The 25,941-nt window shown below is 42.8% G+C and overlaps 1 protein-coding gene and 1 long non-coding RNA gene across 6 annotated transcripts in view; both read right to left on the reverse strand.

The window, feature by feature from the left end:
- Positions 1-25,941, reverse strand: part of LOC310769935 — a 416,479-nt gene that overhangs the window by 175,357 nt on the left and 215,181 nt on the right. The window lies entirely within an intron of this gene.
- ZMAT4 (zinc finger matrin-type 4) overlaps positions 1-25,941 on the reverse strand; it is a 220,670-nt gene that overhangs the window by 45,235 nt on the left and 149,494 nt on the right. For all 5 annotated transcript variants that reach the window (XM_083629663.1, XM_083629665.1, XM_083629664.1 and 2 more), the window contains one exon: positions 9,192-9,419. In XM_083629663.1, coding sequence (XP_083485789.1) covers positions 9,192-9,419 — 228 coding nt within the window. The remainder of the gene's footprint in view (positions 1-9,191; positions 9,420-25,941) is intronic.

The following is a 25,941-nucleotide window of genomic DNA, read 5'->3' on the forward strand; positions in this document are numbered from 1 at the left end:
TCTCAGGTCTAGGAGTCAATTGTGGCCCTCCAGACTTCTCTGCCTAGCCCTAGGTCATTCTTTCTCCCTAAGCCATATCTCCCCTCTCTTCCGGCCTGCTCAACGCCCTCCTTGAGTACTTCTGCCTGGCTGAACTCAGGAGTTAAGCTTGCTAGAGGGGACCCTCTTGGTATTTCCACTGCCTTCAGAAGCTTGCATGGAGCAGCCTGGGGGAGGGGATTCTCTGTGGCAGCCCCTGAGCTGTGGAATTCCGTGCCTACAGAGGTGTATCTGGTACATTCACTAGGGGGTTTCCATCACATGCTGAAGGTGCATGTGTGCCCCCCCCCCACAGAGGACCCACACTGTTCTCTGACTATAATTTATTTTAAACTGAGAGTATGTGTGGGTGTGAAAGCCACCCTGGAATCTTACGTTGCGATTCAGCACTTCTGCACATGCGCAAAGCACGATTTAGTGCTTCTGCGCATGCACAATCACCAAAACCCAGAAGTAATCCGTTCCGGTACTTCCGGGTTCAGTGCGGTGCGCAACCCAAAAACACACAACCTGAAGCATCTGTAATCTGAGGTATGACTGTAAAAATAATATAGAAATCTCTTGTTTGTGTGGCTGAAATGTCACCCCCTGTGCAGAAGTAACAGTCACCCACATTTTGCCCCTGCCCCCCCCCGGTACTGCATGCAGGTTTTCTCCTTGATTTTGTGTGTGTATGTGCCCCCCCCCCCACATACACACGTGGCAGGCTTATTTTTTAAAGGCAGGTGTTGTGTATTGAGTCAAAGGATTTTATATCTGCATTATTGTTGTCTGTATTTGCATTAGGGTAAAGTAACTGCCTTTTGGTTCCAGAGGGTACAGCTACTATTGGTTCATTTAAGCTGCTGTATTTGGATCCTCTGTCTTATTGGTTTCCTCCAAAAGGCAGGACTGGGATTGCCTGATATTGTTCCCTCCAAAATGTATCCTTTCTAGCTAGTTCCCTGTCCCTATAAATGTAGCTCTCCCCTCCTCAGTTCTCAGTCTTGTTTGCTGTAATAAAGAAGTGTTACTACAGAACTGTCTCCAGCATATTATGTCAAGAGAGCTGAAATCACAAACCCCACGTCACAACAGCAGGGTAAACAAATAGAGAATGCCATGCCTTTAAAATGCTTCTTTAAATCTTGACCTGTGCTAAACCAGTTAAATCAAAAGAGGCACTTAAAGAGGACATCGTGAATCGTGAGGCTGATATCAGATTTATAAAAGAGGATTATGGTAGTTAACACTCTTTCCCATATTAAACAGCTTCTAAGAAACTGAAGCTTTTTTTTTTTTTTAAAGGTTTTATAACACCCGGCACTAATAAATCAAATAGCTTTGCAGATATTAATTAATAATTCACCCCATCACTTCTTCTGCTTTATGCATTGCTTAATCCAGCAAAAGCCGAGAAAGAGCAGAGCCACCAAGGAAAAGAAGGGTGGAGAGAGAGAGAGAGATATGGGGGTAGGAATGCCCTCTAGACATCTTTTTTATTGTGTGTTCATGATGAACTGTGCCCATCGTGGTCCTGGGGCAGTTACACCTCACCCCATTTTCAATACTGTTGGTGCCTGAGAAAGTTTTGGAGAGGACATACCACTTTGTTTCTGTTACATGCCCTGTCACTTCCTGATTATATCCTGCAACTTTTCATACCACAAATGTTCCTGGAGGTTCCGTTCTTTTTATCCCACTTTTGCTTTGCCTCACCATAGGGCAACAGTGCAGACACATTGGGGGATGCATCACAGAACAGCTAACAAAGGGCAGTGATGTGTCAATGGTCCAGTATAGATCCACCACTGATGCACAATGAATGTCTCCATGACATGTTATTGCCTACACCAGCCGAAAAACACCCATCTGGAGGGGCCCTCAGGTAGTCCTGAAGAGAGGAAGTTGCTATAGTTGTTTATAGAGTATTTATTTCTCAAGCTCCTCTTACACAAGGAGGCAACCTTGAGCTAGTCACTGTCTCTCAGCCTAATCGACCTCCAAAGGTTGCTGTGGGGGAAGATGGAGGCAGGGGACCCAATACGTGTCACCTTATGCTCCTTTCAGGAAAGATGGGATATAAATGGAATAATAATCATCATCCATAACACTTAAGGCAGCCTTCTCCAACTTAGCACCCTCCATATGTTTATTGGACGGAGCTCAAAATATCTAGAGGTCACTAGGCTAGGGAAGGCAGGTCCACAGAGGCTCTCTCTCAGAAAGTTGTTTCAAAGGAGAACCAGGAGTTTATATGGAGCATCTTGCATAGTAAATTGGAAACTGGATAGGAAAAAAAATAAAAATCTTTCATTCTGGTTGCCAACTTTACCCCCTGCCAATGTGCTTGTAACAGTAGGCTGCCATGGATCTCCTCCTTCAACCCTCATGCAAACAGATCTTGCTGGCAGGCTACTTTGTGAACTTAGGCACTGTCCCTCCCCACCCCCTCACTCACTTCTCCAAGTGGCCCTCAATATCTGTAGAATAGTGTTTGAAAATACAATATTTGAAAGATTGTCTCTCATTATATACTCAACTATTTGCTGCACTCTGCAGGTGAGGGCCTTCTACAGGTACCATCTTATCAGGCAGTCCACAAAATGCAGGACTTGGGCCTTGAGTGTTGTGGCATCTGCCCTTTGGAACGCCCTCCCCTTGGAGATTAGGCAGGCGCTGCCTCTGTTGCCTTTTCAGCACCTGCTGAAGACCTTCTTCTTCCCACAAACCTTTTAAGTAGAGATCTTTCCCAGTCTGCACCTGTACTGAAATGGATTTAAGTTTTTAAAAATGCTTCCATTATTTAATCTTTTGTTGTTTGCCACCTGAGGCTCCTTTGAAAGGAATAAATAAAAATAAATAAACAAACTTGCTGCTGGCCACGAATGTGAAAGTAGAAACTAGGGCAAGCACAAAGTCTGATGCAATGCTGGAATATTAAGTTTATGGCCTAATTTACCAAGTTCCCCACAAATCTGGTCAAAGCAGCACCAATCTTTATCACTCAGCTTTACATATTGTTTCCACTTAATTTCTTATATTTCTATATTGCTTCACGTAGCCAGAGATGTCCTGGTATGATTTATCATAATAAATACAATCTGGATCCCCTTGAGTTCTTTAGCTGGCTTCTCTGGAAGTAGCCATGTAAGAAGGGATGAATCTATCAATCTCTCATTTTTCCCATCTTAAATTCAGTATAAAAAATCCTCTCATGAAAATTCATCAGCATTTCACTGCTAATTTCCCTTTATATACATATTTCTGTATGCAATTTCCCCCAATATGCAAGTTTTCAAAGCAAGTTCCTCTAATATAAAGCATTTTTATTTATTTTCACTAATAGGCATTTTTATGCACATTTTACCATATTGTGTGCATTTCTGTATGTAGTACTTAACCGGAGAACTGTGTTGCAAAATTTTGAGATAAATTAATTTTGGAGGATGGCTGTGTTTTGGTTCAGAAGGACCTCTAAATGAGAATTGAATTGAATTCCCTCTCCCCAAGGTAGACTCGTAATCTGGGGAATCGGGTTCGCGTCTCCGCTCCTCCACATGCAGCTGCTGGGTGACCTTGGGCTGTTCACACTTCTCAGAAGCCTCTCAGCCTCACACACCTCACAGAGTGTTTGTTGTGGGGGAGGAAGGGAAAGGAGAATGTTAGCCACTTTGAGACTCCTGAAGGGGAGTGATATCAAATCCAAACTCTTCTTCTTCCTGCCAACCTAGCAGTTCAAAAGCACGTCAAAGTGCAAGTAGATAAACAGGTACCACTCCGGCGGGAATGTAAACAGCGTTTTCTGTGCGCTCTGGTTTCTGTCACGGTGTCCCGTTGAGCCAGAAGTGGTTTAGTCCTGCTGGCCACATGAACAGGAAAGCTGTCTGTGGACAAACGCCGGCTCCCTTGGCCTGAAAGTGAGATGAGCACCACAACCCCAGAGTAGCCTTTGACTGGACTTAACTGTCCAGGGGTCCTTTACCTTTTTTTATTATTATCTAGAAATAAACAGATCTTACAAAAATGCCATAAAGCCTCCAGGATTCCTCTCATCACAAGGGAATGAACCTTCATACTGCCTGGGCATGGAGTTATAGGTGCAATGGCATCATTATTTAATTAAACTGATGAAATCCCAAATGTTAGATTTGGGAAGCGATGACTATTTCTGAAGAATGACAGCGTTATCAAAACTGGAGAGGATGTTTCATATAAAATTAAATACAGCTGGGCCTGTAAACATTGTTCAAGTGAAGCAACTCATTGGGAAAACAAAAGCAAAACAAAAACATTTTTTCTTGTATTGCTCAGGGACAGATTGTTACAAAACTTTGAAGCTTGTCAACAGGCAGAAAAAGCTGTCAGTTGGTAGAATTAGGGTGAGATTCCCCCACCCCCACCCGGTTGTTGTTACTTAGATCTGCTGGCTATTAGAGCAAGAGAAATTGACTTGGCAGATGTGAAAACCTTTGGGAAAAATTCAAAAGAGATATTTGTGCTGGATTGTAATCAGAAAGATGCGGCAGTTCTTTGCAGAACCACCCAGAAATCTTCACAGGTCTCATGATCAAGCAAAGCATTTGATTTTTCTGGAATGTGGACATGTGCTACATGCATAGAAAGTTATGTTCTTCAGGGGGATTTTTACTTATTCATTTCCACTTTTTGTCTTTTTTTTTTAAGAGACTGAATAAAAGAAATTAGGAATAAGCTGAAACGCCTTACATTATTTTGGGTTCATTTTAGTTAATACTGGAAAATATGGTAGCCATGTGTGTTACTTTACTAAGAACTGTCTGTTCAAAGGCTGTCCAGTTCAAGTCTTTCCTGGCTTGATAAATAGTTTTTTATCACAAGTGTCCACTTGTTATGGTTTTAGTATTGTTTCAAAAGTTTCTGTGTTTTTAACTGTTTTCAATTATATATAAATCTAATTGAGATGGTGTCTTAGAAGGTGATCAATAAATTAATGACACGGATGATAATGATGAGGATGATAATAATAATAATAATAATAATAATAATAATAATAATAATATAATAATAATACTTTCCATTTTTTATTATATCACTGCAGTTATGAGGCAAAGGCTTTTCAGCTAGCCATCCACATTGTAGAAACCCTTTCTCAGGAACACTTGACACATCTGCTCTGTACTAGTTTTTAAGAGGCTATTTTGCACCAGTGAGCAAAACTTAGTTTTATTAAATTGCACTGAGATCTTTCTGACATGTGCACTCTCTCTCTCTCTCTCTCTCTCTCTCTTGTTGTCCAACATTTTGCTGCCTCAGGTCCTAAGAGTCCCCTTTCTTTTCAGCCTCCCTCATTTCCCTTCTGATTGGCCCCATCACCTGCTCCTAAGAGCTATATTGCTTCTGTTCCCATTATCATAGGGCCCATCCACACTTCCTCTTGTACTGCCACTTTTCCCTGGGAAAACCCCACTGTTTACCATTGTATTGGGATGAATGCCAATCCAGTTTCTTCCAATTCATCAGGGTACTTTCCCGGGGAAAGTAGAGGGGCAAATGGTAAACCACTCAAACTCATGACAAGTGGGAGTGTGGATGAGCCCATAGTTGGCCATGGAACACCAGGAGCAAATCAGGGTTGATATGACTAGATAGAGGTTGTTGCTGCCATCCCTCTGTTTCGAGAGACAATGGACTGTGCCTCCAGGGGTGAAGTCACACCACTCTGTGATCTCCCCGATGTGCAAGTCTGGGCTGTGTGGACGGAGATTCTGGGCTGACCAAACAGCAAGACACCCTTTTTGGCATCTCTGATGTGGTCCAAAGGAAAGCAGAATGTTTGGCACCAATGTTTGCCACAGCTGCTGGAAAGGGGCGCACACGGCGCCATCCAGCCACCTTAGGGATGCCACTCTGGATTTGTGGAGGGTTTACTCCTGAGCCTTTTCTTCTCCTGAAGATACCCTGCAAGGCAGCAGAGGTTAAGGAGCAGAGTTCTCCTTCTCCTAGATGGGCTCCCTTCCCAGGTGGACGAGCCCCACTTGTCCCTCACTTCCTGGGGAGGGCGGGATACAAATAAAAGTTGTTTATTAATTATTATTATTATTATTATTATTATTATTATTATTATTATTATTATTTACAGCACATGCAGAAACAACCTTCTTGACTGCTGGACCCACTATTGGTCTCCTCTGCTCAATCTGCCAGCACCTGTCTTCACATTCAGGGAAGTCTTTAACTCACCAAGAGTTTGAAACCCATCGGCTTCCCTCACCTGGTTTAGCCGGCCAGTCAAAGACATTCCCTGGGGTGTGGCTGCTGTCACCTGCTGACAGCTTCCTGGAGCCGCAGGTGAGAGCTGGGAGCAGGGTGAGGACAAACTACCCCAGAAGGAGCATGACATGTCCCCCACCAGAGGTACTACCCCTCCCCCAACACACCATACACCCCTATTGACTTGAGTAGACTTGGATCATTCAAGGCATTTAATACGAAGGTGCTGGACAGGAGCTCAAGACTCCCTTGGCATCCCAAGGGAAGGTTAAAGCAATGGGCAGCATAGTCTTAAACCACTCTAACATAGAGGAAAGAAGCCCAGGAAGCCACTTCATGCTGCAGTTGCAAGAGTTTTGCACCAGAGGGCGCTGGAGAATAAGGCCCACGGGGGTCTCTCGGTCAAGGCTGTTGGTTTTTCTGGAATAAGACATAAAAGGAAATTCTGCCCGAGGCGGGAGATGCAGCAAATAAAAGAGAACCACCTATTTCCATCTCACATATAATCATACTGTTAGGGGTTATGTTGCTAAATTTGCTGCCTTGGGGCAGATGAGAGGAGAATGCTTCAATCTCTGTGTTTTACATATATTCTGAAGAACACTTGTGGCATGTGCTTGTTCCAGAGGGAAGGATGCCACCCATTCAAGAAGGATTTAATAACAGGAGATTCATCTAGAAACTCAACCTGCGTTTTGTGGAGCTCAGGCAGGGAAAGGGGAAAGGAACACAGCACATTAAAAAAACTATATATAATGTAGCACTAGGAAACCCTTCTGTTTTCAAATCCCTTTAGTGAGACATAAATGGATAAAACATTCCATATTTGATGGGCTTCCAGCTAATAGTACTTGACTGCAGGAAGTTAAAGGGAAAGGGGAAAGCATGTTTCCCCAACTCAGGAGATGTGTTTTGTCAAGATTTTACATAATTAACAGATTTCAGCGGAGAAGGAAGGGAATTGGGTGGGCAGTTCCTGTAAAAATGAGGAATGAATGGGCCTTGGCAAAAGTGGCTGCAGACCCTCCCTCCCCCAGGGAGACCTCACCTGCTGGAATTTTGTGGGAACAAGGTAGAAAATGGGCCATATTCTTCAGTCTGCAGCCGTCCTAAAGTAAGATATTCTAGACCAAGGGTGCCTAACCTGTGGTCTGTGGGATGCATAAAGCCCCATCAATGGTTCATTAGTGGCCCCGGGCAAGACCCACCAGAAGTGTCTGAAGGCAATTCACACATAGGAACCTGCCTTATACTGAGTCAGACCACTGGTCCATCTAGCTTGGTACTGTCTGCACTGACTGGCAGTGGCTCTGCAGGGTTTCAGATAAAGGTCTATTCCAGCCAGCCCAGGGATGTCAAGGATTTAAGCTGAGAGCTCCTGCATGCAAAGCAGATGCACCACGACATCAAGGAGTATAGGAAGCTGCCTTCTACTGAATCCAACCACCAAGCTAAGCCTTGTCTAAGCACTGACTGGCAACTCTCCAGGGCTTGAGGCTGGGTCTCTCCCAGCCCCACCTGGAGCTGATGATTCATTTACATTTATTATCTACTAATAATAAGGAGCCTGGGCTGATGAACAACAAGTGGTAAGGTAATAAAAGCATCTTGAAAACAATTGCTGTACACATGCAGAATGAGAAAGAGGAAGGTCTTGTATGCACTGAAAAGACAACAAAGATGGCACTTTTTGGATATTCAAGGGGAGGGCATCCCAAAGGGCAGGTGTCACAACACTAAATGCCTGATTTCTACATTGTGTGGAACAGACCTCCTAATTAGATGGCATCTGCAGGAGGCCTGAACCTTCTGCATGCAGAGCAGATGGTTTACCACTAAGCTACAGCAGCCCTTTCCCAACCATTAGGAACATAGATACATACCTTCCAAGTGTCCCAGAATTATGAAATCCTTCCCAGCTGCTGATTTGATCCCAGAATGTCCCTATTTCGCCAAGCTCAGGGAGAAGGTTGAACTGGTGTTTGTCCTGAGCAACAGCAGTGGTGGCAGCAGCTGCGGTTGCGGTGGAGCCTCTCCATGGCCTCCTCCCTTGGGCACCTTGTGGCAGATGCTGGAGAGCAGGCGAGGAGGAGGAGAGGCTGCTTTTGCTGCTGACGCCCAGTCTCGCATGAGGCGCCAGCCCTGAGGTGCAGACAGAAGGCAGAGCTGCCCTGGGCGAGAAAAATGGGGCAGCAGAGTGCAGTCTTGATTTTCTTTATTTAAAAAATTCTTTGTGTGTCTGCATCTATTTCTGCCCCTTTATAAAATTAATTTAGGAGTGTGTTTTTTTATTTTTGTAAATCTACCAAAGAATCAAATCAAATCAAGATTAAGGGTTTTTCTCAGGATGGCGAAGGGGTGTGTGATGTATTCCTTTGGACTAGTGGTGGCAACATTTGCCCTTCTTCTGATAGGAAATGCTTTGCAGGGGACAATGACAAAAAAATGGGGGTCAAGGAGGGTCAGTTGCGGCCAGGGGGGAGTGAGAAATGCCCCTATTTTCATCTGATGAATGTTGGAGGGTATGTAGATAGGAAGCTGCCTTGTACTGAATCAGAGCCTAGTGGCACCGCCTGGCTTTCCAGGTTTCAGACAGACTTCTCTCCCAGCCCCCTCTGTGCTTTTCCACTGAGCCACAACTCTTCCTCAATAACTGGAGGCAAACATCACCCACTCCTATGAGGCAGCAGACCTCATAGATCTCACATCAGATCCCCAGGAAAAGAGAGACAGACAGACAGACAGATGCTGCACCCTAAGATGCCTTGAGCCCCTGGGGTTGGGCATTCAACTAGTGTGATGGAAATCACTGGAATCGCATGGAGCCCTCCCAATGGCTTGCTACATGGACGCTTGGAGGACTGGGGAGAGCACACAGGGGGTTCCCACATTGATGCTTTTAGAAAACCAAAGGCTCTTACCTCTTAACTCGCCTAGATCCAGCGTCTTCCCTAGTTGCTCTAGTAAATCTGCCCTGGCCGCATTCTTTTTGTGCTTTTTCCCGTCATAGTGTTGCTGTGCCATCATTGGGTTATTAAACCAAGCTGTGCAGAGCTGGCAGTACCTGTCAGAGTCTCTTCTCTGATGGGGCGAAGACACCACAGGAGAACTATCCAGGTGTGACTGCTTTAGGGAACTCAGGTTGGTCTCTGCAAGAGAACAAAAGCAGGTCAGGTGAGCTGAATAAGAAATAGTTTTATTACATAATTATGCCCAACAGGCATTCTCACCTTTAGCTACAACAACAACAATTTATTTATACTCCAACAATCTGGCTGGGTTTCCCCAGCCACTCTTTCTCACTCCACTTTCTCACTCCACTTCCAGACCCACCTCCAGCTTGGGCCTCACTTCCTAAGCTAGGTAAGGGAGGTGCCCTTAATGGTTTATCTTTCACATTTATCCTCATAGTGGCCAATGGCAACTATAATTGTGGGGTGCATGCAGCCATGTGATGAGTGCTCATCATCTGTGGCATCTTGCCACTAGCAGAGGAAGAGCCTCTGTGGTCAGACAGGGCTGGCAGGGCCTGGCATTGGACAAAGTGAGGGAACTGCTTCAGGCAGCAGATACTGAAGCCATTCTTCTCTGTTGGAGGACAGAGCTGGGGAAGAATTGCAGCACAGGGGTGGAGAATTTGCTTTGCAGGCAGAAGGTCCTAGGTTCAATTGCTGGTGCCTCCAGGAACGGCTGGGAAAAACTGCTCCTTGAAGCCCTGAAGAGACACTGCCAGTCAGAGTAGATAATGCAAAGCTAGAAGGACCAGTGATCAGATTTGGCATAAGGCTACTTCTGCACTATACATTTGAAGCAGTATCATGCCACTTTAAACAATCCCGGCTCCCCGCAAGGACTCCTGGGCACTTTGCAGTTTGTTAAGGGGACTGAGAGTTGTTAGGAAACCCCCATTCCCCTCACAGAGCTTCAATTCTCAAAGTGGCTTAATAGCCTCTTCCTCTTCCAAGGGAACTCTAGGAATTGTAGTTGTGAGATGAATAATGGGGTGGCCTCCTAGCAATTCTCAGCACCCTCAAAGACTACAGTTCCCAGATTCTTTGAGGGGAAATCCATGGCAATTGATATGACAACTGCTTTAAATATACACTGCTTCCTATGTCCTGTGTATAAGCTACACAGTCGGTTATTTGTTCATCTGCCCCCAAAACAGCCTGTTACTGGTGTAATGGAGGACACTATCCCAACCCCGAGTTTGAATTAAGGTTCAATGCCCACGCCCGTTGAGTGGCATATACATTGAGAAATAAATAAGTGAATGAATGAAGAAATACCTTCATGCTAGTGGTGGGTGGGGCTAAGGCCAAAAGTGGAGGGGGCAACAAATGTAAATGTTGCCTTCGTGCAGTCAGCTAGCTTTTACACCTACTCCCCTCCTTCCATTCAGAGAAGCAGAAGGCATTATCAGAGTGCAAGGACACATCACACTGAAAGAAGGTGCAAAGCAGACTTCTGGTCAGCTGTGGGAGCCATTACTGACACGGATTTAGCCTCTACGGGGAAATCTGAGTTTAACAGGAGATTGGAGCTTCACAAAGGCGCTGTGAGCTCCAGAAAAACCCCAAAAGGGAGTTTTGGTTGCTGGGGACCCAGCGGCACCCCTGGTGTATCTCCCCCAGGGCTAAAGATCCTGTAAAAAGGCTCGGAAGCCCAGGGTGATGGAGGCGCGGGTGCATAGGGGGTTTAATCGCTACTCCTGTTAAGAGAAGCCTCAAGTTCCGATGGCAAAAGGCAGCTGATTTCCCAATATAAAAGGACAATCCAAAACAAAGTAAGAATAAATTTGGAATTATTTGGCGACAACCGATTTTGAAGACAGAGGAAACGTAAAAAGGGGGAGTCCATCTCTCTGCTGGCATGAGAATGGAGCAGTAGGTTTTCTACTACAAAACCAAGACTACGTTGCTGCAAAAGGACAATAACTTAACGTCTCTGACCCATTGGGGAGGGGAGGAAATAGCTGGGAAAGAGCTTTATGGACAGAATATTTGCAACAGAGTCATAGAATCATAGAGTTGGAAGAGACCACAAGGGCCATTGAGTCCAACCCCCTGCCAAGCAGGAAACACCATCAGAGCACTCCTGACATATGGTTGTCAAGCCTCTGCTTAAAGACCTCCAAAGAAGGAGACTCCACCACACTCCTTGGCAGCAAATTCCACTGTTGAACAGCTCTTACTATCAGGAAGTTCTTCCTAATGTTTAGGTGGAATCTTCTTTCTTGTAGTTTGGAACCATTGCTCTGTGTCCGCTTCTCTGGAGCAGCAGAAAACAACCTTTCTCCCTCCTCTATGTGACATCCTTTTATATATTTGAACATGGCTATCATATCACCCCTTAACCTCCTCTTCTCCAGGCTAAACATGCCCAGCTCCCGTAGCCGTTCCTCATAAGGCATTGTTTACAGGCCTTTGACCATTTTGGTTGCCCTCCTCTGGACACGTTCCAGTTTGTCAGTGTCCTTCTTGAACTGTGGTGCCCAGAACTGGACACAGTACTCCAGGTGAGGTCTGACCAGAGCAGAATACAGTGGCACTATTACTTCCCTTGATCTAGATGCTATACTCCTATTGATGCAGCCCAGAATTCATTAGCTTTTTTAGCTGCCACGTCACACTGTTGGCTCATGTCAAGTTTGTGGTCAACCAAGACTCCTAGATCCTTTTCACATGTACTGCTCTCAAGCCAGGTGTCACCCATCTTGTATTTGTGCCTCTCATTTTTTTTTAATTTTGTTTTGCCCAAGTGCAATACTTTACATTTCTCCCTGTTAAAATTCATCTTGTTTGTTTTGGCCCAGTTCTCTAATCTGTGAAGGTCGTTTTGAAGTGTGATCCTGTCCTCTGGGGTGTTAGCCACCCCTCCCAGTTTGGTGTCATCTGCAGATTTGATCAGGATGCCCTTGGGTCCATCATCCAAGTCGTTGATAAAGATGTTGAATAAGACCGGGCCCAAGACAGAACCCTGTGGCACCCCACTAGTCACTCTTCTCCAGGATGAAGAGGAACCATTGATGAGCACCCTTTGGGTTCGGTCAGTCAGCCAGTTACAAATCCACTGAGTGGTAGCATAGTCAAGACCGCATTTTACCAGCTTCTTTACAAGAATATCATGGGGCACCTTGTCAAATGCCTTGCTGAAATCAAGGTAGGCTACATCCACTGCGTTCCCTTCATCTACCAGGCTTGTAATTCTGTCAAAAAACGAGATCAGGTTAGTCTGACATGACTTATTTTTCAGAAATCCATGCTGACTATTGGTGATCACAGCATTCCTTTCTAGGTGCTCACAGACTGTTTGCTTAATGATCTGCTCCAGAAATAGGGACAACATTTGCCCTCCTCCAGTCTGCCGGGACTTCGCCTGTTCTCCAGGAATTCTCAAAGATGACTGCCAGTGGTTCTGAGATCACATCTGCCAGTTCTTTTAATACTCTTGGATGCAGTTCATCTGGCCCTGGAGACTTGAATACATCTAAACTAGCCAAGTATTCTTGTACTATCTCCTTAGTTATTCTGGGCTGTGTTTCCTCTGCTGAATCATTTGCTCCAAATTCTTCAGGTTGGGCATTGTTTTCTTTATCGGAGAAGACTGAGGCAAAGAAGGCATTGAGGAGTTCAGCCCTTTCTGTGTCCCCTGTTTGCCTTTCACCATCTTCTCCTTCGAGTGACCCCACTGTTTCTTTGTTCTTCCTTTTGCTACGAACATACCCATAAAATCCTTTTTTGTTGCTTTTAACCTCTCTAGCAAGCCCGAGTTCATTCTGTGCTTTAGCTTTTCTGACTTTGTGTCTACACGTGCTGGCTATTTATTTGAATTCCTCTTTGGTGGTTTCCCCCCTTTTCCATTTTTTGTACACATCCTTTTTTAATCTTAACTCAGTTAAAAGTTCTTTAGATAGCCACCCTGGCTTCTTTAGGCACCTTCCATGTTTCCGTCTCATTGGTATTGCCTGAAGTTGTGCTTTTACTATCTCCCTCTTAACAAACTCCCAGCCATCATGAACTCCCTTTCCTTTAGTATTACTGTCCATGGGATCTCACCCAGCACTTCCCTAAGTTTTATGAAGTCGGCTTTCTTAAAGTCAAGAAATTGAGTCCTAGTATGCTTGGCTGCTCCTTTCCACTGTATAGTAAACTTCAGAAGAGCACGATCACTCGCGCCTAATGATCCTTCCACTTCTACCCCACTAACCAGGTCATCAACATTGGTTAGGACCAGATCTAAAATGGCTGTTCCTCTTGTTGCTTCTCCCACTTTCTGGACAATGAAGTTGTCTGCAAGGCCAGTGAGGAATCTGTTTGACCTTATGCTCTTGGCTGAGTTTGACATCCAACAAATATCCGGGTAATTGAAGTCCCCCATTACTACTATCTCCCTTCCTTTTGCATGCTTGGCCATCTGTTCCAGGAAGGCATCATCTATGTCCTCCGTTTGGCTTGGGGATCTATAGTAAACTCCCACAATGAGGTCACTGTTATTCTTCTCTCCCTTAATTTTGCCCCAAATGCTCTCACTTTGGCTTTGAGGTTCTAAATCTTGGATCTCTTCACAGGTATACACATCCCTGACATATAACGCCACTCCTCCTCCTTTCTTGTCTCGTCTGTTTCTCTGAAATAGATTGTATCCCTCCATTATTACATTCCAGTCGTGGGACTTATCCCACCAGGTTTCAGTGATGCCTATTATGTCATATTTAGTTTGCTGTACCAAGAGCTCAAGCTCATCTTGTTTATTTCCCATCCTTTGCGCATTAGTGTACAGACACTGAAGTCCATTAATCATTCCCCCGTGTCTCTTATTTAAGGATTTTTTTCCTCCCACCACTAGGTCTGCGTGCTGTTTGCTCCATTTGGTCTATGACATTTGGATGATCATCTTCATCAATTGATAGACTCCTACCTTCAGGAGCACTGTCTCCCTCCCCCACATTAGTCAGTTTAAAGCCCTCCTGATGAGGTTTCTGAGATTTTTGGCAAAAACATTGCTCCCAACCGTTGTGAGGTGCAGCCCATCACTTGCCAGAAGTCCATCTTCAAGAAACTGCAGTCCGTGATCTAAGAATCCAAACCGTTCCTGTTTACACCATTTAAGTAACAATCTTAAAATTGAATCGAGAAGCGGTTCGAGTGTGCTGCGAAAGGGGGAATCCCGCTGACTCAGCCAAAAATAACTAAGTAACTTTGATACCTCACAACTTTGAAACCTCGAAACGGAGGAAGAAAGATCAGAAAAACAGTATCTAGTCTCTCCAGTACCAGTGATATTTCTGTGAGGGATTCTACAGATCTCTCCAACTGGCATAAGCTCAAGGAGACCAGGAAGACTCGGCAGGCTCCGGAGAATTTTGCTGTGTCATACCTTTGGTGACTCATGGACTTTATTTTTTATTTTTCCTTTTTTATTTCTCGGGGGGGGGGGCTTGAGATTTCTCTAGCGGTGTGGATATAAGGTCGGGGAAGAGACTGAAGAAGGCGGGTGGGACTTTCGTAATTTGGATAGGCTGAATTGGCAGCTGAAGAGAGAGCGTCACTCTATTGAAAAGGAGCTGATGCCATTATCCTTTGTCTGCTTGGTCTCTCTGTGGGCACCTCATGCTTAAAACCAAGTGGTCAAAAAGATAATTACAATGGGTTTTTTGTGACTGTACTGTATTGACTTGTGAAACACCTAGTGGCAACTTATAATACTACAGGGAATATTGAGAGTGGAACTGCAGAGGGGGGAAAATGGGAGAAAATCAGATAATCAAAATGAGCACGCAAGGGAAAAATGGACTGGTAGCCACACCAACAGATAGGAGAAATTTGAAACAGGAGGAACTTAAATTAGATATTGCAGAGACCTTAGCAGAAATTAGAAAAGATATAAAAGATATAAAAGATACTGGGGAAAAATTAGATAACAAATTTGATAAAATGGAGGGGGGAAATGATAAATCGGTGGCAGAACTAAGAGGCCAATTAGGAGAGGTCAGGACAAAAACACAAACCCTAGAAGAGACTGTAAAAAAGACACAGAAAGAAGTTAGAGAAAATAAAAAGGGGGGGGGGGAATAAAACCAGAGATTGCTGATCTAGCTAAAATGCATGAAGAAACTATGGATGCTCTTGCCTTTATGGAAATGAAGGAATTAAATCTCCACTTCAGAGGAGTAATAGAGCAGGAAGGAGAGAATATAAAGGAAAGACTGATAAAAGAAATTACAAATTGGCTAGAACTAGAGGAAGACCAAGTTGGAAAAACAATAGATAAGGCTTTTAGGATTAAATAGAAGACAGAAAGAGGTAAAAAAACTGCCTGGTGACTGCCTTGTATATTTGAACTAGAGAGAAAGATTTGATTTTAAGAACAAATCGAGAAAAAAGGTTACGCATAGATGAAAAATTCATTATAATTTACAAGGAAACACCGAAAAGATTTCTGAAACGCCATGAACATCGCAGCTGCAGACAGCCAGCTTGTTGACATCATGTGATATGGCTAGCTGTGGGAAAGTAAATTCCCGGAAGTTCACAGGCTTTGGGAGTCTGTGTCCAGTGTGTAATTTGAGACCTTCCTGTTGCGTTTGTAAAGGAAGTCTTTGTCACTTGCTGGATGGAAACTGAAGTGATCGGACACGTTTTCTGTAGAGCTGTAATGTCAGAAATAAACAATATGTAAATAGATTTCTGACTACTCTTCTTTCCCCTGCGAAGGGGGAGAAGTGGGTGTGCATTTTCTACGCTGGGAAATGTCGCCTATATCAAGATCTCTGGAACGCAGCCAGAGGCAGATCACCGGTAAACCAGCTCCGGGAGCAGGGAGAGGGGACAGCCTCTTCAGATGGGGCTAGTTTTCCAACATGAAGATTATAGAGACATTACCTTAATTTTAAGAAGAAATGAAATATGGTACAAGTGGGAATTCCCGGAGAGAATATCATTTTTTTACAAAGACAAGAAATTCAAAATTTCTTGAGATGGGAAAATTTATGAGAACGTACGGAAAAGAGCTGGGGGGAAAAGATAAGGACATACCACTGGAAGAAGAAGAAGAGGAGAAAGAAATTTAAAAATATAACAACTTTGTATTTAATTTCTGACAACAATGGGGTTGGAAATAATATCATGGAATGTAAATGGTTTAAACAATAAAATTAAACACAATAAAACTGAACACATACCATCAAAACAGAACCGACGTAATTTGCATACAAGAAACACATGTCGCGAAAAAACAACAAAATTCTTAAAAATAAAAGACTGGGTAAAGAATATATATCAGCAGATGAAAGTAAGAAAAGGGGGGTAGAGTTGTATATAAAGGAAAAATATGAGTCATGCCAAAGATTTAAAGATGATAAAGGAAGAATTTTTGCAGTTGAAATGGCAATACAGGGCGAAAAACTAATTATAGTGGGAATCTATGCACCAAATGATAACAAAGCGAATTTCTATAAAGAGTTAGAGGACCAACTTTATGGACCAAAAAATAATATTCATTATTTAATGGGGTGGTTTCCCTAGAAACGGACAGAACAGAAAAGAAAAGGATAACAAATCAAGGGAAGCTGCCTAAAACATTTTTCAGTTTGGTACAAAATAATGATTTGATAGACATTTGGAGATTAAAGCATCCATTAGAAAAACAATTCAGTCACTTTTCTGAACCAAACCAGAGTGCTGGAAGAATCAATTATATTTGGACTTATAGGGAATTGGCAACAAGAACAACAAAAACAGAAATCCTCCCCAAAACTATTTCGGACCATAATGCAATAAAAATGGAAAAGAAAGGGAAAGAAGAGACTACATTTAGGTGGAGGATGAATGACGGATTACTGGATAATCAAGTAATATTGCAAAAGGCACAAAAAACATTGAAAGATTATTTTGAGTTTAATATGAACAAAGGAGTGGACATTAATACTGTATGGGATGCATCAAAGGCGGTAATAAGAGGATTTTGGATACAGCAGAACGCAATTCAAAAAAGATCAAGAGAGAGTAAAAAGGAAAAGATATTAAAACAAATAATAAGTAATGAAAAAAATTAGCAAACAACCCCGAAGACAATCAAGCTAAAACTGATATAAAAAAGTTACAAACACAATTTTTTGATATTAATAAATCAAGAAATAGAATGGAAAATTAAATTTTTAAAGCAAAGAAATTTTGAATCTGTGAATAAGATAGGAAAATTACTCGCCTGGCAACTTAGGAAAAGACAAAAACAGAATACGATAACGAAATTGACGGTTGAAGGGAAAACAGTTGAAAATCCAGATGAAATTAAGAAGAATTTTCAAGGATACTATAAACAATTATTTAGTAAAGGAAAGGAAGATGAAGGTAAAATAGAAGAATATTTGGAACAGAACAAATTGAAGAGAATATCAAGCTAGGAGAGAATTCAACTCAATAATAATATAACAATAGAAGAAGTTAAAATGGCAATAAAACAAGCAGTAATTGGTAAGGCATCAGGCCCAGACAGACTGACACCCAAATACTATAAGAAATGCTCGGAATTCTGGAGACCTGGAGAGAAGCCCATATCACCCTGCTTCCTAAACCTGACACAGACCCGACTCAAGTCAAAAATTATAGACCAATCTCTCTCCTAAATAATGACTATAAATTATTTGCTAGTATTCTAGCCAATCGGTATAAACAAATATTAGGAGAGAGAATTGGGAAAAACCAAGCCAGCTTTGTGCCTGGTTGACAACTGAAAGATAATGTTAGAAACATTATTGATATAATTGAATTTTTGGATGGCAGAAGGGACATGTTCTTGGATGCCGAGAAGGCATTCGATAATGTGTCTTGGCACTTCATGAAAAAAAATCTAGAAATTATGAACATGGGAACGACATTTATAAATGGAATTAAGTCTATTCAGAACAATATGCCAGATTAATAATCAATAACACACTTACGGAAAGAATTGAAATATCAAAAGGGGTGCCCGTTATTCCGTTATTATTTATAACAACATTAGAAATCCTGCTGAAAAAAATAGACAAAACAAAAGAAATAAAGAGCATTGGAATTGGCTATAGAGAGTACAAGTATAAAGCATTTGCAGATGATGTGTTGACGTTGGAACAACCAACAACTAGTGCAGTTGAAGCAGTGAAAAGGATAGAAGAATATGGTCACCTAGCAGGATTCAAACTTAATAAGAGCAAAACGAAATTATTAGCAAAAAATATGGACAGTAAGGAAATAGAAGAGACACAAATAAAAACACGACTAATGACCGCAAAAAGGTAAAGTACCTGGGCATATGGCTTACAACAAAAAACATCAACCTCTACAAGGACAATTATGAAAAGGTATGGAACGAGATAAAGCAAGACCTAGAAATTTGGACTAGAATGAAATTATCGCTGATGGGCAGAATCGCAGCTATTAAAATGAACATGTTCCCAAAATTGTTATTTTTATTCCAGACCATCCCCATCGTATGCGGAACAAAGCAATTTGATATTTGGCGAAAACGAATCTCTAAATTTATCTGGCTGAGGAAGAAGCCTAGGATTAAATACAAAATTTTGACAGATGTAAAAGAGAGAGGTGGCTTCTCACAACGAGATTTAAAAATTTATTACGAGGCATCTTGCTTTAGTTGGTTGCATGAATAGATGACACTGGACAATGAGGAGGTATTAGATCTAGAAGGATTCGATAACAGGTTCGGATGGCACGTTTACATGTGGTATGAAAAGGTAAAAGTACATAAAGGGTTTCTGCACCATATCATCAGAAAATCCTTGTATGAGGTATGGAATAGGCATAAAAATCTGTTAGAACGCAAAACCCCTTGGTGGATTTCACCACTGGAGGCATTTGCAGTAAAAAAGAAGAATATGGGGAAGGAATGGGCGACGTATAAAGATTTATTGGTGGAAGTCGATGGTAAATTAAAATTAAAATCATTTGAAGAGTTGAGGGAAGCTAACTGATTGGTTACAGTACCACCAATTGCAAGATGTCTTTAGGAAAGATTATAAAAGTAATGGATTTGGTAACACTAAATCAAAAATTGAGACAGAACTGTTGTGTAGTAAAAAGAAAATGGTGTCAAAAATGTACAAGGTACTATTAGAGTGGAATACAAAGGATGAGGAGGTAAAGAGTGTGATAAGATGGGCACAGGATTTGGGACATAATATTGATTTTGAGAGATGGGAAGTAATGTGGAATAAAACAATCAAATTTACTGCATGTGTGGCTCTCCAAGAGAACTTAATGAAGATGATGTATCGTTGGTACATTATCCCGAGTAAGCTTGCTAAAATGTATAGGTGTCAGGATAAATCATGCTGGAAATGTAGGGTGAAGGAAGGGAACTTCCTACATATGTGGTGGACCTGCACCAAAGTTAAGGTTTTCTGGGACACTGTTTACAATGAATTAAAAAGGATACTAAAATACAACTTTAGTAAAAATAACAACCAGAGGCATTCTTACTGGGGCTAATTAGTGAAGAAATTAATAAAAAATATGTAAATTTATTCATGTACACCACAACGGCAGCAAGAATCCTCCTGGCCCAAAGATGGAAACAGCAAGAACTCCCCACACTTGAGGACTGGCAGATAAAGATGGCAGAATTTGTGGAGTTGGCGAAGTTGACGGGGAAAATCAGGAATCGATCCGATGAAAGATTTCAAAAGGACTGGAGCAAATGTATTTATTATTTGAAAGAAAATTGTACTTATCTGAAAACGTTTGTAGCTTTAACATGAAATGTTTAGTAATGTGAAATTAAGATGCTAATTTACAAATGAGAGAGTGATTTTTAAATGTTGATATAAAGTAAAGAAGTGATTATGGAAATGTGATAGATATGTTAATGTCATAGGGAAGTCAGAAAAGAGGGAGGGAAGGAGGTCAATGCTCTTTTTGAGCAAATAATATATGTTGTGAATATGTGTATTGAGTTAAAATGAAATACAGTGGTACCTTGGGTTACATATGCTTCAGGTTACATACTGTCAGGGGCTCGGGAGCAGGAGCACAGGGGAGAGAGGAAATGGAGAGCGAAGGGGAAGAATCCGAGGGCAGCGTAGGGGAGTATGACAGTGACCCGAGAGATTCCATGAGCTTCTCCAGCGAATCAGAAGATTCCCAGAATCTTCACTGGAAGTGAAACTGAACTTCAATAAAGATTTTCGTACTTAACAACGAAGCGGCGTTGGTCCTTTGTGAGCTGGGACCTCGGGCAGCTCTGACACATACGCTTCAGGTTACAGACTCCGCTAACCCAGAAATAGTACCTCGGGTTAAGAACTTTGCTTCAGGATGAGAACAGAAATCATGCTCCACTGATGCGGCGGCAGCAGCAGCAGCAGCAGCAGCAGCAGCAGGAGGCCCCATTATCTAAGGTGGTGATTCAGGTTAAGAACAGTTTCAGGTTAAGAACAGACCTCCGGAACGAATTAAGTACTTAACCTGAGGTACCACTGTATGGAAAACTCAATAAAAATTATGTTTAAAAAAAAAGAAAGAAGGTGAAAAGCAGGACATGGGAGGGGTGTGACTTGGGAAGAGGTGGTGGGACTAGGAAGCAGTGGGATTGGGGAGAGACTTGAGGGCCTGACGTACCCTCTTCCACAGTGGCATAGCATAGCATAGCATAGGTAGCTCACTGAGACTAAACAGTTCCTGGTCCTCAAACCCATGGAGTCCACAATAAAATCTGACTATGAATGGCTACGTGCTCAGGCCAGATTCCATCAAACTTGATTTAAGGCAAAATGTCTAACAGCCATGTAGTTTCTCAACAAACACCTTGCTTGGAAGAAGGCTCAAAGAGTTGCATTTTCAGGTTGAATCTGATACATGAAAGAAGGCATTCTGTCTGAACTTCAATGAGATCAGATCTAGAGAAAACATAAACTTGATGGAACCTTGATCATTTGAGTCTGGAAGTGCAGAGGAACCCCCACTGCCAGAAACATATCCAACATGCATAACCATGACTTTTTCACAAGGAAATGGCATACATCCTTCCTCTAGGTCAGGGGTTGGGCAAATGCAACCCTCTGCATGTCACTGGGCTATTTATTTGTTTTATTAAACAAAATTCATGCACCACTTAATTGTAATGAAAAGTCTAAGCGGTTTACAACAAAATAAAATCAAACATTAACATTAGCATTAGCAGACTGTTAAATACAGTGGTGCCTTGGGTTACATATGCTTCAGGTTACATACTCTTCAGGTTACAGACTCCACTAACCCAGAAATAGTACCTTGGGTTAAGAACTTTGCTTCAGGATGAGAACAGAAATCATGCTCCACTGGCGCGGCAGCAGCAGCAGCAGGAGGCCCCATTAGTTAAAGTGGTGCTTCAGGTTAAGAACAGTTTCAGGTTAAGAATGGACCTCCGGAACGAATTAAGTACGTAACCAGAGGTACCACTGTATAGGCCATTGGTTGTCGAACCAGTGCACCATGGCACCCTGGGGAGATTGAGGACACTAATTTCAGAAAAGGCAAGCTGGGCTGTCATGTGCAGTGTGTCAGCTGGGACCTGCAGAGCAGTGGTCTTGCTTGGGTTCCTGTCAGCATGCGCGCTCCCACTTTACACGTGCGCCAAAAATGTTGCCCAAAAGGGGCAGGGTGGTACAGGAATCCCCACACACGCACAATCTGTAATAGAGCCCCAGTGTAAGCAGTTCCCACAGGGGAGCTGCAGAAAGAATGTGGTTGGTCAAGGGAGCCATGGACTCAAAAGGCATTCAAACATTCAGCAATAGGCTTTAGCCTAAGGTCTGTGTTTTAAACTCAACTTCTATTATATCTTATATCATTTCAGACCATTAGAGTCAAACAATGGTTGGAAGGCACCAGGTTCCCCACCCCTGCTATAAAATCATTTGTAGCCATATTAATTTCTTCTTTCCAAAAGAAAAATTTTTTTTTTAGGTTCTGAGTGTTTTGGATGGCAAGCTTCCCCTCTCCTCCAATTATTATTATTGTTCTAAAGCTGCAACCCATGAGGCAGTGAGGGTGAAAGGAAGGAACTGCCCTACTGGTGAGACCATTGCTCATTAGCAAATTGAGATCCTTGGAGCATTTGGTAGTGAAAGGATAGGGACATTTTCTTTTCCATGGCATCATTTGCTCTTCCCTTCCAATTACCCGACTTTATTCCTTAGTACTCAACTTCCCTACAAAGCAACGACCTTGTCTATTTGTCGCATAACTGTTGTTGCTATGGTAGATCTACAAAGGAGGAGGAGAGGAAGGAGAAGGGAAATGCTAATTAATAAAATCATCCTACTATTTGTCGTGGATCTGAACTCTAGGTCACACATCAAGCCAAGAGCAATGCTTAAATAGCATTGTGGTAGAAGCATGCTTCTGGGAGGAGCAGGGCTTAAATAACGTGGTGAACCTCCTCCCCTCTGTCACACAGATAGCCTCCAGCATGTGGTGGCCTGGAGGACGGGATCTGCATGATTTCTCCAACTCCAAGAGAGGGAGAGACTAATGTGAGCCAGGCTGCTGCACAATTGCGTGCACATGAATTTATTTGTTCCAATATGCTGCCTTTCGGAACATAAATCCTCACCATTAAATTCACCTGAAGCACCTCCTTGTCCATTAGGCACCACTCAGATTATTGCAATTCACCTGGAGAAGCCCTCCTAATGGACCGACACTTGTTGCTGTTATTAATTAATTAATTGAATTTGCCCTTCACCCGAGGATCACAGGGTGGTTCACAATATAAAAACATAAAAATGTGTGACAGTAACAAGCAAAAAGAAAACCCCTCTCCCACAGTATTATTATTATTCTCATTTTAGCAATTTTAGCCTGGTTGGCCCGCTCAACTGTGGCCGTGCCTGTGCCCTGCCTGGACTTGGGGTGGTGAGGTGTGGAAACCTCTGGCCTTTGCATGGCCAATTGTACAAAGTCACATCCTACTGAAATCAGACAATTCTGATTATTTCGCCACCTGCAGAAAACATTGTTGTTTCATCAAACATTTTTAGAGAGAGAATTTGAATAACCTTCTGCATTTTATTATTCTATGGTATTTTAATGATTTTGTTATACCATCATAAATTATATTTGTCCTATGAGTTGGTGCATTATAACAAAGGAACATAGGAAACTGCCTTATGCAGAGTCAGACCATTGGTCCATCCCGCTCAGAACTCTTTACACAAACTGGCAGCAACTCCATTGTGTTTCAAAACAGAATCCCTCTGAGCCCCACCTGGAAATGATGGGGATTGAACCTGGGACCTTCCCATGTGAAAAAGCCACTGAGACGCTGTTGTGACGTGGGGTTTGTGATTTCAGCTCTCTTGACATAATATGCTGGAGACAGTTCTGTAGTAACACTTCTTTATTAAAGCAAACAAGACTGAGAACTGAGGAGGGGAGAGCTAGATTTATAGGGACAGGGAACTAGCTAGAAAGGATACATTTTGGAGGGAACAATATCAGGCAATCACAGTCCTGCCTTTTGGAGGAAACCAATAAGACAGAGGATCCAAATACAGCAGCTTAAATGAACCAATAGTAGCTGTACCCTCTGGAACCAAAAGGCAGTTACTTTACCCTAATGCAAATACAGACAATAATAATACAGATATAAAATCCTTTGACTCAATACACAACAGCCGCGACTCTTCTTGAAATCTGCTGCCTCTGAACAGGGAGTTTCTATAAAGCCCTTGTTACTAATGCCATCTGTCCCCCACTCTGGAGTTGTCTAAGGCTATGTACACACCATACATTTACAGTAATGCACACTTAAAGCACATGACTTTTCCCCAAGAATCATGGGAACTGTAGTTTATCCCCATAAACCTACAATTCTCAACACCCTTAAAAAACTATAGCTCCCAAGATTCTTTGGGGGAGGTAATGGGATTTAAATGTGCACAGCCTAATCTTAATTCAAAACTGTTTCAACAAGTGGCCATTGCCGCATCCCTAGATTAATGATGCGTTCTGTGAAGAAGGAACCCTCTTTTGTCTGACTCTTGCAGGATTCCTCCACACTGGCATAGCGTGACTGGGGCTGTGGGGTGGTCGGCCCTGGGCACATTATTCTGAGGGTGCAAAAGGGCGTAACCAGGTGCCTCCACGAACAGGCAACCTATGGAGAGGGAAGCTGCACCAGGGGAAGCCTGGTTGGCTGGTGTGGAGCCGTGCTCTCCTCTCTCTCTAGGAGAAGGAGGCACCATCCCAGCCCCAAAGGCCTGGCCCTGGCGCAGCTTGCTTCCCCGCAGGGCGCCTGTTGCATCCTCTCAGAATCTGGTGGCGTCAGCATTAGAAGACCCTGGGTGCCAAAAAGCCACAGTACGCCACTATTCCTCCATCCCAGAGAGCCGATTTGTGCTACAGCCGCTCTCTCCTCACCCCTTTCTATCTGGTCCAAGTTGTCCCTTTTACATGCACAGGAGTTGCTACCATAGCATTTAAAGAGGAAAAAATGCTTTGCACTCTGCACAGCTTAAAGAAAAGGAATGACCCTCTTCTCTCCTCTCCCCTTGCTAGCACATCTGATTATTAGTTGTGGCTGTGTGTGTGTGTGTGTGTGTGTGTGTGTGTGTCTGGCACCTTGTAAATAAATAAAACATTGCCACATCTCTGTAAATCTGCAGAAGTTTATCACCAGATAGCATAAGAGAGAAGTTGTTTCACTATGTCTTGGGCCATAAAGCTAAAGGTTTTGCTCTTCTGGGCAGACAACTCTTTGTTTATCATCTTGCTTCTGCCCTGCAGGGAACTAGGCTAGCAGCCATTGCCAAAGCTGGTAGTAGTAACCTCAGAATTTATATTTGATGAAAGCGGAAGAATTATGTACTTCCCAGTGGCTGTGCTGTGCCTAAGCCAGGCATAGGTAGATTTAGGTGGGTTCTGTTAGTATTTGTATTGTATTTGCATTGTTGCAAATTGTTTGCATTGTTGTTGTTGTTGTTGTTGTTGTTGTTGTTGTTGTTTTATTTGTACCACACCCATCTGACTGGGTTGCCCCAGCCACTCTGGGGGGCTTACAGAATATGCAAAAACATAACAAAACGTTAAACGTTAAAAACTTCGCTATATAGGGTTGAATTCAGATGTCTTCTAAAGGTTGTGTGGTTGTTTATCTCCTTGACCTCTGAAGGGAGGGTGTTCAACAGGGAGGGCGCCAAGAAGGCCCTCTGCCTGATTCCCTGTAGCTTCAATTCTCACTTCAGCTTCCCTGGGTGGCTGTGAGTTCTAGTACTGTGAGAGAGGGGGGGAAAGGTTTGCAAACAATCACTAACATTTGACTTTTCTAAATGTGAGAGTTAAGAGGGTCCGCATTACTGAAGGCACAGTGGGAGCAAGCAAATATGGCAAAATGCAAGAAACCAACCCATCTCCCTCCCGCTTTTAAAAAAGGAGGAAGAAAGACTAGATTCTCCACCAGCAGCAAAGAGCAAAATGATATTCTGTATGAGTGCTGGAAGGAGAAATAAACGTCTTTGTTGAGATGTCAATTAAAGGCAGTTCCAGAATTGGTTATACATGGCCAGAGGGTACAGCAACAGCTTCCATCTTACAAGCAAGTGTTCAGAAAATAGGGAAACAGAGACACTTTTTGAGTGGCATCTACAGGAATAAAGGGGATCCTCGTGAGCCTGTGTGGATGGGTGTTTCTAAG

This window comes from Podarcis filfolensis (assembly GCF_964270895.1).
Source record: "Podarcis filfolensis genome assembly, chromosome: 8".
Lineage (NCBI taxonomy): Eukaryota > Metazoa > Chordata > Lepidosauria > Squamata > Lacertidae > Podarcis > Podarcis filfolensis.